Genomic DNA, 12,500 nt, shown 5'->3' on the forward strand with positions numbered 1-12,500 from the left:
GTTCTCAACAAATGTTATCGCCGAAGAGCTAAGATCAAAAATGAAACAGAATGCTACGTTGAAGATGGAAATGAACACCATCTATGACGAAATCTGCCAACAATGTTCACCGCTACAGTACATGCTTATCTTACGTGTTGTGACAGAGCTTCGAAAGAAACTCTACGAAGACGTAATGACCAGCCACACGAGCAAGATTGCGAGGTTAACCAACAAGGAATTTGACGTTGACGAACACATTACAAACATCTCATCGTACCGACTGTCATTCTTTGAAAAGTTAGTTCTCTGCCGTGGTTTGAAATTCTCCATCGCTCAACCTGTGCCAGCTCGTGATGTGAAAGCCAGCTTTGAAAAAGCTTACTGGCGACTTGAACCCACATTACCGGAGGACAAAAAAGAATTAGCCGCCGCGACTCTTCGCTCGATTGCCCTGAATTATATTGAAAGGAGAGGCCCAAGACCACCCAAAGCACTGCAACAAGCCATAAATCAGCCTAGACGAAGGGAAGACATTGTCATTACAAAACCCGACAAAGGATCTGGCGTAGTAGTAATGGACAAGACAGATTACATCCGTCTACTAAATGATGCTTCCATCAAAGACACAACGAGGTTCACCCCTATCAACACAGAAAGACCGAAAACACGCGGCCGGCCTCCTAAACACTACCATCCCTTACTACAAAAAGAAAGACAGCTCGCGTTCGTCGTCAGAAAAATCCTGCCAAAGCCGATTGCTGACACAGTTTGTCGTAAAGGTTCCCGTCTTGCTCACCTTTATGGTCTTCCAAGAATTCACAAACAGCAACTATCAATGCGACCGATACTATCATCGACTGGGACCTACAACTTCGCCCTTGCCAAGTGGCTTGAAGAGAAACTTAAGCCCCTTTCATTAAATCAGCACACTATTTGCGATATCTTCTCCTTCGCCGAAGAGATAAGCGAAACACCACTCAACCCGAATGACATTCTTGTGTCCTATGACGTATGGGCTTTATTTACCAACGTGCCACTTGACGAGACTATTGAAATCATCGCTGAGAAAGCCTTTAAAAACAACTGGTTTAATGAAACGCGTGGTCTCAACCTCACAAAGACAGGCCTTACCGAACTTTTAAGAATAGCAACCACAGATCAGCTATTTCATTTCGACGGCCAACTTTATGAGCAGGTGGACGGATGCCATCCTGCTATACAGTTCACAATGGAAATTGCTGAAAACAACAAGCTTCCATTCCTCGGTATGATGATCGAGAAAAGCGGTCGCTACCTGACAACAAGCGTATATCGTAAACCAACTGATACAGGACTGCTCTTACATTACCAGAGCCATGTCGATCAGCGGTACAAAACATCTCTGCTGAATACAATGCTGAACCGAGCTTACCGCCTGTCATCAACGAAAGAATCCTTTACGAAGGAACGCCAACATGTCAAGCGGATGTTTACCAAGCTTAAGTACCCAGTGAAACTTATCAACTCAGCTATCGCCGGGTACACGAGTTTTACGATCCAAAGCCGTCATGAAATTCCAACTGAAGCTGACGCGGCTACACCAAAACCGGTCAGAATAACTTTGCCATTTAAAGACCAAAAATCGGCCGACACAGCAAGACATCAGCTGAAAGATCTTGGCCGGAAAATCGGAACTGACCTACCACCAGTTTTCACGAGTCGTAAGATCGAGGAAAAGCTCAAGATACAAGAAGAGAAGCCCGCTTTAATTAACCACCAATGCGTTGTTTACATTTTCAAATGTGATTCGTGCGATGCGATTTTTATTATCAAATTATTATTATTATTACTATTATTATTATTATTATTATTATTATTATTATTATTATTATTATTATAGTGCCATGGTAGAAGTCTTAGGTAAATAGCCTTTAAGCCTTTTTTGTAGGCTTTAAGCGTGCACTCTGAGCGTCCGGCTTTGTAATACAAAAGTTCACTGAAGTTAAACCCTAGGGGTCCGGCCGGGTTAGTATCTCGATGGGTGACCCAAAAAATATGCCACTTTGTAACAGAAGCGTATATAGGACCGAAAATTCTATTTTAACGCTCAAAGATGCGAGCGAAGCAAGGTACAGATTTTGTAAGCTTGCTTTATGCAAAACAAATATTGATGCAAAAGTAAATAAATATTGATACACAGTTTTTAGGAAGAGCAAAAGGAAGTTTTCAGGACGTTCGATCGAGAATAATATATTTTGCCATGAGCAACAACATTTACGACATGAAAAGAACATTACATGTAATTTTAAACCGCGAATATAAAAAGTTACCATCAGCAAAAAACATTTGCTAAGTTGAATTTTGTCATTACTTTTGGCTGAACAAGTAAAGCGCAAAATCGAAATTGACATAGAATTCAGCGGGCGCCGTGATCAAGTTACCGCGGTGTGTTTACTCGCGAAACAATGAAGCGTCTATCTATGTCAAATGATGGCAAGATATCGGGTTTTTGTTTTTGTTAGTTTTCTTTTTCTTTCAAGTGTTATAAAGTTTGACAAGAAATGTGCGAATTCAACACAAAGATCACAGTCGCCCAACCCTTGAGGTTGACTATCGTTTCTGCAAAGTCAAAAATTTACTCTCCAAGATGGGGTTATTTCTCACCAGGTAATTCCATCGTTTTGGAAATAGCAGCTACTTTATTATTCATCGGCGGTCCATGCTTGAGTGTTTTCTCTTCATCTTTCTTGCCACGATTCTCGGCCCACGGACAGCTCATCTCTATGGTACTCACTATCTTTGACCGATGATTAACTATCCTCGCATCCACATTGTTTGCCCACACCTCGTTATGCTCTGCGAAGACGGGAATATCCCAAGACGCTTGCACATCTTGAGATTCATACAATGGCTTGGGTTGTATCTTGGAGTACCACGGGGGCACCTCATCAACCAGCTTAAGGTCTCGTAAAAGCTCAAAGTACAACACCTTTAAGACCGCATTATGCCTCTCAAAGTATTTACTTTGGGCCAGCGCTGAACATTCCGAGAACACACGTGCCATACTCTCTGTTCCTTTCCCACACAACCTAGAGGTGGTGTCATTTGCAGGGGTGGTAACGATCTTATAATAGGAGTATACCTTTGTTGGTAGCATCTGTCATACAGCTCCATCATACCCGCGATCGTATGAGTCGGTGCGCGTTGCCAGGTCGCCATCCACGCGAAACATTCTTGTCTACTCAAGTCTTCTTCTTCTTCTTCTTCTTCTTCTTCTTCTTCTTCTTCTTATTATTATTATTATTATTATTATTATTATTATTATTATTATTGGAGGTATCTTTTTAATTTACGTGGCCAGTAGGCAGATCTTTGTATGCCGAGACATAAGGGAAGAGCAATTATTCATGCAAGTCAGTTTTTTTTCAGTTTTTGCGAGAAAAGCTGCAGGGCATGGACCTAGTCCTTCGCAAACCACTGCAGAAAATGTTCGATTTTTGAAAGAGTTGTTTCCAAATTTTTTTCCGGAAAAACCCGACCTCGTGTTCGAAAGGAGAAAAAGAAGAAAGTGGAAAATTAAACTTTTAAAATCAAAACAAGATGCGTGCTGCATTTTATCGAGGGAGGGAGACCGGAGGTCCTGGAGATAAACCCTCGGGGCAGATGCCGGTTTTCTGAAAAGCTCCAAAAAGCATTTTGTGAAATTAATATCTACTTATTCTAAAAAAGAATCTTTGAACGTGTTTTCAAGACCAGAGAAAACAAAAACTTTTTCCTTTTGGAGCGATTTATAATGATGTCACCCGAAATAAGCGCGACCAAGCATGCAATGCTCCAGGTCACACCTTATGTTTTGCAAAAAAGACATTATGTTAGAAATATTTGGCATCGTGTTTACAGCAGAATTTTGTTGAATTTTGGCGGAGATATAACGCCATAAAAATCTATCTATTTCCAGTAACTGACTTCGTTCGTGACAGGTGACGTTCGATTCTTTCTAGATTCACTCTTCTGAATCATTTCGTTGTTATCATCGTAAATCGCATTGTTAGTTAGAAACGAGTCAACTTCATGTAATTTCACGGGAGTTTAGATGGATGGCATGCAATGCCGACCTAAGATCGAGAAAGCGTGTCGCCCAAGCCTTGTTCCGTCAAAATTTCATGAAAATTAGATGAAGGGTGGCTTACTTCATTCTTCAAGTGCTTTAACCCATTAACTCCTGGGGCTTCCCCATTGACGACAGAGTAAAATACTAAGTATGGCCGGTTTAGACCGGTTTAGGTAGGTGAATGGGTTAAACATTGTGTATCAATGTTACAAACCCACAAAATGGTCAACTTTGCGTGCATTGGAACATTTTTCTCTCGTTGCTTTTGGCTTGGGTAACGTGCTGTCTCCAGTGGCTTCTCGAAGAAACGGTGGAAGTAACATGCAGGTCATAGAAGGAGGTAGCGAAGAAGAAAATAGGCCAGTTCCTGCCCAATAGATCACTGAAAAGCGACCTTTGAAATCCACTGATGGTAAAACTCAACTCTTTAAAATAAAAGCAAAGGAGCATAATGTTGAAAAATAAGAATAATTTGAGCATTTAATTTTTGGGACAAAAATTGAGCATTGCTAGGAGCATAAAATGCTAGTTTTACCAGCATAATCGGGAAGGGCCTAACAGTTACCCGGCTTTGAAGTTGGTTTTCAAGTTCTTACGGAGTTTGAGGAATTCCCCCCCCCCCCCCCCAACACAATATTGCCAACAGTGAACAGACATTTCCTTGTCTATTTTAACATTGACTGGGGGATGGGGTACTTTTATTTTGAAAATTTTTACGGAATTTTGACAGTTGTGCTTACTTTAATTTTTAACGTCTGAGATGTTTTCAGGCCCATCCTGGCGTAAGCGTCCCAACTACTTTTGCCATTGATTGTAGATAAGTGGTTTTTAATTTCTTGCAAACATGGTACACAACTGTGTCCGTACGTGTTATAACTTTGTGGTGTCAAAAGCTGATCATTTTCCGTTTTTAGTGGTGAAAAAATACACTAATACGAGCTGATATCATGAATCCGTTTTCAGGTAATTGGACCTTTCTGCAGTCTGTTTTCTCGGTTCGAGACACACGAATCATCTATTAAAGAGAGTTATTAAAATAGAATTTAAAAATCTATAAAAGAGGCAAGACATACAGTATTGATACACTGTTAGAAGAAATCGAAAAAGCGTGTGATCATATCCACAGGAAAGCCACATGAAAGGTATCCTCCTCAAAAAATATCACTGTTCATAGGGAAGCTTGTCATTGACATCTAATGACGTCATAGATGACATCATAATAATAATTGAAACTTATATAGCGCATTTTTCATGCCGAACATGATCAAATGCGCTTTACAATTTAATAAAATAAATAAAAATAAATGAAATTACAAGCAGTTATGATTAAAAATAAATTAATGTATAGATAATAATAATAATAATAATAATAATAATAATAATAATAATAATGATAATAATAATAATTACAAGGTAAACAATAAATATTTGACGAATTAAAATGTATAAGAATTACAAATTAAAAGCTTCTTTAAAAAGATGTGTTTTGAGCTGGCACTTAAAACTTGAAAGAGAGTCAAGGCTAGATATTTTACAGGGCAGATTGTTCCAAAGCTTCGGGGCTGCGTAACAAAAAGCTCTTCCTCCAAGTGTTGAAAGTATCTTGCCACTAGGAGTCTCAAGCATAATTCTTTCGCTAGATCCGAGTAAATATCTAGTTGATGATTTCCGACTGATCAGTTTACAGATATAGTCAGGTGCCATGCCGTGAATAGCTTTAAAGGTAAAGAGCAAAATTTTAAATTCAATGCGGTACTTAATTGGAAGCCAGTGAAGCTGATATAGGACTGGTGTAATATGACTGAACTTCGGTTCCTTGAAAATTAGTCTTGCAGCTGCATTCTGAACTCTTTGTAACTTTTCAATTTGTACTTGTGGAAGTCCGTAGAGTAAGCTGTTACAGTAATCTAATCGGCTTGACACAAACGCATGAATTAAGGTCTCGGTGGATTTACGCGATAAATGTGTTCTTATTCGCATAATGTTATGAAGATAATAGAATGATGTATTACAAATTTTGTTTACGTGAGAGTTCATCGACAGCTTGTCGTCAATAAAAACACCGAGATTTTTTACAACTGACGATCTCATTACATCAGAATCGCCCACGGTAAATCGAAGAAATAGGTGAATCTTAGGTGATTCGCGTGTACCGTGACATTACAGCTATCATAGTAACCCCAAGGCCTGTACTCATTCAATCTGAGATTCATTCGGTATTCAGTCTTTTTAAACCTTTACGGAATTATAGAGATTATACATTTTAAGCTCATTGCAAGAAAAAAACGTGTTAACAGACGTTTGGTCGCGTTTAATGACTGTCGTCATAGAAACACACTATTGCAACATTTATCGCAATTTAGCTTGTTTAAATAAACGAAATGATGTATGAAATGAATCATATATTGAACTGTGGATATGAAATCTAGTGAAGCTATTATCCTCGCAATTATGAACGTAATTTTAGCAATTCCGTAGGGATGCCTGAAAAATTCAAGACTTCAGCGGGATTTGAACCCGTGACCTCGCGATACCGATGCGACGCACTAACCAACTGAACTATGCAGCCACACACAACGTCAGTGGCTGCATTGCTCAGTTGGTTAGTGCGTCGCATCGGTATCGCGAGGTCACGGGTTCAAACCCGGCTGAAGTCCTGAATTTTTCAGGCTTCCCTACGCAATAGCCCTTTTCACGGTTAGGTTTTCTCATTTGCATTACAATATAATCTAGCATGTATGTGAGGCAATTTCGGGCTATTTTGTAGTTTTAATCCGAAATTGCCTCGCATTCACGTTAGATTACATTGTAATGCAAATGAGAAAAACTAACCGTTAAAAGGGCTATTGCTAAAATTACGTTAATAACTGCGAAGATCATAGCTTCACATGAACCCACAAATGACCAGCTCCCAGTATATGTAGCTTCATAGCTCAGTTGATTAGAGCGTCGCACCGACATCGCAAACCCCGATAAAGTCCTGAATTTTTCAGGCTTTTGTGCGCAATTGCTAACACTGCGAGGATCATAACTTCACTTTAACAGCTTGTTTAATTTGCAAATTAGATTCAAATCCGGTTAAATTTACATTTTGATGGCAATGTTTTACTAAAATGGAGGTTCTTTTGAGAACTATTTTAGATTTTGAGCGCTTTTAAGCTTTTTGATTTTTGTCAGTAGAACAATTTACGGCACTCCCTGCTCTGGGAAAATCAGGCCTTGTCTCTCTTCCATCACCTGAAACAAGCCAAAGACTTCAACTCAAGTCTGGCTAGAGTTGTCTTCTTCCCAAGCATTTCGAATATCTTCTGTGTACCAAATTCTAAATTCCTCCTTAGCCCGTACTTTCAGGGGAGAAGGCAAGGAGTAGAACAGCAGCTGGGAGGAGTTTACGTGAGTGTTGATAAGGAAATAGGAGTCGTTTTCGTAATCTTGTGGAAATATTACTTTGTTAGCCCCATTAGTGACAAGTGTTCATAGCCCGCTTCCCTTGCAACCCCTTTGGCTTCCAAACGGTTCCTTGTTTTTATTGTAGGTGACATAACCTGATCGATCAGTTTTTAGTTCATTGACAACGGAAATGCCTAGTCCACGAGATTGTCTCCTCTTAACAATACTTCGTTTTTATTGATGTTTTCTTTTCTGCTTCATTTCTTTTTTCACAGTTTCTTCGCAAGAAGAGCGTTTTTGTACTTACTTCTGCACATTCGGGAAGACACGTTTATAATACAAATAACAACATTAACAACAAAACGAGCATTTAAGCTTTATTGCTATAATGAGCAAATGATTACAGCAAAAATGTTCCATCCACAAGTAGTAAATATTATGGGAGAAGGAACTCATGTAAGACACTTTCCTATAAAGCAAACGAAACGTTCGCCGGTATATCGCTAACTGAAACGAGTAGCGTACCTACACTTCAGCTATTTAACACGTTATAATTTTCAATAAAAACTAGGCACTTACATTATTCAGTACCTTGTTTAGTTTGCAAAATAGATTCGATTCCCATGAAGAATACATTTTGATGGAAACGTTTCGCTTAAACCGAGCTTCCTCTGAGAACTATTTTAAGATTTTGAGCGTTTTTAGGCTGTTCGGTCTATATAGAGCAATCTACAACATGCTAAAAGCTGGTTTAGACGTACGACGCAAGCATAGTCATAAGCTCAAGCATAAGCACAAGAAATCAACGTGTAAACCGGGGCGAAGCAAGAATAAGAACAAGAAAAGGAAATTGTTCCTTTTTCTTGTGCTTGCTCTTGTGCTTTTGTAGTTGAGTCACCGGTGTAAACCAGGACAAGCACAAGAAGACAGAGAAGCACGTTTTTTAATTTACAAGCTTACTTTGTAAAATTTTTAAAACTAGATTTTGTTTAAAGTTATTGCAAGTCATTTTTATTTTACACCTGACCGCCCAGCCTGCCCTCCCTCACCAGGTTATGAAACTCGCCGTGCTCTTTCCGCCTACGAAAGATTTCCCTAACCCAAACCCTTTTTGACTTCTCATCTATTGCTCCTTCCCTTCGCCTTCTCCTTCTTCGCAATAGAGGAACAAGTAACAACATCTCCTCGCTAAACATCTCGGCGTCCGCCATTTTGGATTTAAAATTTTAGCGCCAAATTATTTGTTCACTGCTCCAGCGTAACTATGTCACCCTATATGCTTATTGCACGTGTAAACAACCTTGTGCTTATGCTTGAACTTATGCTTATGCTAGCGGCATACGTGTCAACCAGGGAAAAATCAGAAAAGGATGTGTCTCTATTCCATCGATTGAAACAAGCCAAAGACTTCAACGCAGGTCTGGCCAGAGTTGTCGATTTCATGACCATCTATAAGATCTGCTTTGAACCAAATTCTAAATTCCTCGTTAGCTCGTACTCTCTGGGGAGAGGGCAAGGAGTTGAACAGCAGCTCGGAGGAGTTTACGTGGGTGTTAGCAAGGGAATAGCTGCCAGTTTTGTAATCTTGTGGAAATATTACTTCGTCAGTCGCGTTAGTGACTAGTGTACATAGCCTGCTTTGCTTGCAACCCCAATGGCTTCCAAACGGTTCCTTGTTTTTATTGTTGGTGACATAACCTGATCGATACACCAGCTTTAACCTGAAAAGAGATCCATCGGACGGAATAGTGAATTTTCCGTACGAGTCATCCCTGGCACCGAAACAGACCTCATCTTTGTTAAGTCGAATCCAATACAGAGCTGTAAAAATTACATGAAAAAAAAAGAAAAAGTGAATCAAACTGAATTAAAATGATTTGTGGTTATAGCCGCCATTACGTAATTATTTCCTATTTCCCTAATTTCCAATTTTCCTATTTCAAACTTCGAGTGTCTTGGAAACAAGTTTACGACCGAGCGCGTGTTACGAGTTCGAATGTTTTGAGGAAAGGTAGCTTGCAAACTAAACTGAACGCAGGGTTGTCGGAACAACAACAAGAAGATTTATTCCAAAAATGAACGTAGTTTCCACGAAGTAAAACTCTGAACAACACGTACTCAATAAACTTACACGGCCTCCGCCAACTTGAATAAACACTGCTTCTGTAACACTTGACTAAACACGGCTAATGCCAACTCTCTTCGCTTGTGAAAAACTAGTCAGAAAAACACTCCGCTTGGACTCGTCTACTTATATACTCGGACAATAAACTTCTAGAACTTTCTAAAATAGTAATGAATCTAATTATAGAAAGATTACAAAACATACCGATTTAGAAACGCTTACGCACGAATCTAAAATAAACAAACTACGAACTCTCGCGAAGCTTCTAGAAAGTAACGCTTGTCACGCAATGCTATTTTTCGTAACAGGGCGTAAGAAGATATTTCGGTTGAATTTCCACAATCGCGTGACTGCTCATGCAATATCCAGTGAAGGCTGAGACAATCAGCCGAAATATTTTATCACGCCAGAAGGTCCTGATCACGAAAATTTGATTACGGCCACTTAAATTTTTTTTTTCAATTTCGTATCTGACTAACATTTTTACTGCTATAAAATGTCTCACGGCATGAAAATGCTGCTATAAAATGTCTTACGGTCTCAACAAAAGAAATTACAGTAATTCTAGTCAAAAGTAGTAGTAGTAGTAGTAGTAGTAGTAGTAGTAGTAGTAGTAGTAGTAGTAGTAGTAGTAGTAGTAGTAAAAACAGCTAGTATTAGTAGTAATAGTAGTTTATTTCGCAAATTACATTGCGGCCATTTTGCTGAATTGTAAAATTTAATCTCCATTCCGAAATTGACCATTAGAAATTGCAACAACTAGCTTAGTAAAATTCTAAATATGTAAATTTGAAGCTTATGCTTTAAAAATAAGAATATGAAAATATGCACAAGTAACTGTTTTGCTCTAGTTATTTTTAATAAGTACTTTAAGATCCACTACGGAGATGGCGACGAAAACGCCACTTCAAATGCAACTTTGCACAATCCTAATTTTTTTTGCAATTATTTAGTCTCGTTCACTTCGTACAATGTGGGCGAATTATCCTAAAATTGAATTTATACTAGCGATTTCAGAGTAAAAATATTTGTACGCTCACGTTTTCACTCACGTGGTCACTCAAATTTGGTGATTTCACGTTGTTCTAATGCAGAGTTCAGGAATAAAATGCGTGCCGCACGTGCAGCACGATTTCAACCAATGATATTCTTGTTCTGTGGCGTTGTTGTTGCCATGGCCGTAACCATTTCTTAAACTCCCTAATATTAACCCGAATACATAAGAGCGCACAAAATGTCTTTGCGTGTTCGTGGTATGTATCGAAAGTGTTCTTATGCTTTAGCCTTAGTGTTGTTATGTGACCTAATAATTTCGTAAAAGGAGACAAGATAACTTATGTGGTAGACTGAAAATTTTATCCTACACAAGCTGTACGTACGTCTAACGTAGTTAGACCCAACCTAGCTAAAAACAGTCCTGGAAAGGTTGCATGGAGAGAATATAGACATGGCCTTCCTTTGCAATTGTGCTCTCTATAAAAAAGAGAGGATGATTGGAGAGAACACATCCGCATGACCCATGATTGTTTTCTTCAATCTATTTTAAGCTTAGCGCCATGCTGTGAAAGCTATTTTGGTGTCGAGTTTTAATGACGTAATTACAACTAACGAATCAGGTGTACTCCTTAAAATGACCACGGGCTAAAAGAGGAAGAGGAAGAAGTCCATGTATGGTGGATGCCAGTTCTCTAACCTCATCCTCTTGCTTGCTTGGAAAACCGGCGTGCTCTAATCGAGGACCAGTCTGTTAGTGAGTATTGTTGGTTTTCAATCATGTGATCAACAGCCATGTTTTTCAAGGAAAACAAAATAATAAAGTTCAATTCCCAGAGGATTGGGTCGGGACACAAATATGGCCGCCATTTCTTTGTTTAGGGGCACATGGCGGCTCTGACGTCATGTGAAAACCAAAAATTTGTGAGTCGCTGTTAGGTGTAACAAAGCCGCAGTTGATGTCAAAGGACGCACAGTGCGTTATATCCACAGAAACCGGAACACTACAATAATCTATGATATGAGCAAATAGGATCTCGGTTATGCACTGATGCTATTTTCGGAGATCATAAAGAGAAGTAGGAAAAATTAAGAAAAGTAAGAAAAGATCACGCAAAAGAAAAGAGCAGTACAATGAATGAAGATGAAAAATAAGCCGATCACCAAATACTAGCGAACAGACCACGCGGTCGGTAAATCATCTCTTTGTTCTAAAATGAAAACGACTTGAGCGTTCTTAATTAAAAACATTTAATAACAAAACAGCGAGACAAATGCACTTACGTCGAAAGATGATTCCAAAGTTATCCTGAATAACCCTAATATTTCATTTAAAATTTGCCAACTTAAAAACTACGTGTCAAGGCGACGATGCGAACAACCACACTGTAAGAATAATACCAGTCAAAATCCCTATTGAAAACTGTAACTAATCAGTGAAATTGATCTTCACGCAACTAAACGTCACTACCTACACAGCGTCTACATTGAAGACGGCAAAGAGGAAACGGCAGACGGCTGCATGCTTGTTGTGAAACCCTAGGAATTCTCGTATAACTGGGTTGCCATTACGGCAATCCCAGTCGGGAAATGCGTTTAATTTGTCTGTTTTATTTTTTTTCCGTGTCATGAAAAGTCTTTCCTGTCCCTCCTCTGCTAAGTAGTGTCTTCGTGCGTAGAGTCGTCTGTGCGTATGTTCGGTAAGTTTGAGGGGGTACTAGAAATGCATAGATTTTATCCGGTAGACACAGTAGAATATTTAACTTAACCTGCAATGGCGTCGAAAGTCATTGTAACGTGAATGGCGTTTTAGTGGATCTTTAAACAAAATATACTCTTATGGAGCTCAATAATGAAAAGTCAATTGGATAAACAAGACAGGCGGTGAAAAATAATAATCTGGAATCTTCAAAGCGACGA

General features: G+C 39.1%; 1 protein-coding gene across 1 annotated transcript in view; it reads right to left on the minus strand.

The window, feature by feature from the left end:
* Nucleotides 1-7,815: 7,815 nt before the first annotated feature.
* The window catches only part of LOC137975348 (uncharacterized), a 26,919-nt gene continuing 22,234 nt past the window's right edge, over nt 7,816-12,500 (minus strand). Inside the window, exon 4 of the mRNA XM_068822445.1 lies at nt 7,816-9,283. Within this exon, the coding sequence (XP_068678546.1) occupies nt 8,841-9,283 (443 nt within the window). The 3' untranslated portion in view covers nt 7,816-8,840. The remainder of the gene's footprint in view (nt 9,284-12,500) is intronic.

This window comes from Montipora foliosa, chromosome 1 (assembly GCF_036669935.1).
Source record: "Montipora foliosa isolate CH-2021 chromosome 1, ASM3666993v2, whole genome shotgun sequence".
NCBI classification, from domain to species: Eukaryota; Metazoa; Cnidaria; class Anthozoa; order Scleractinia; family Acroporidae; genus Montipora; species Montipora foliosa.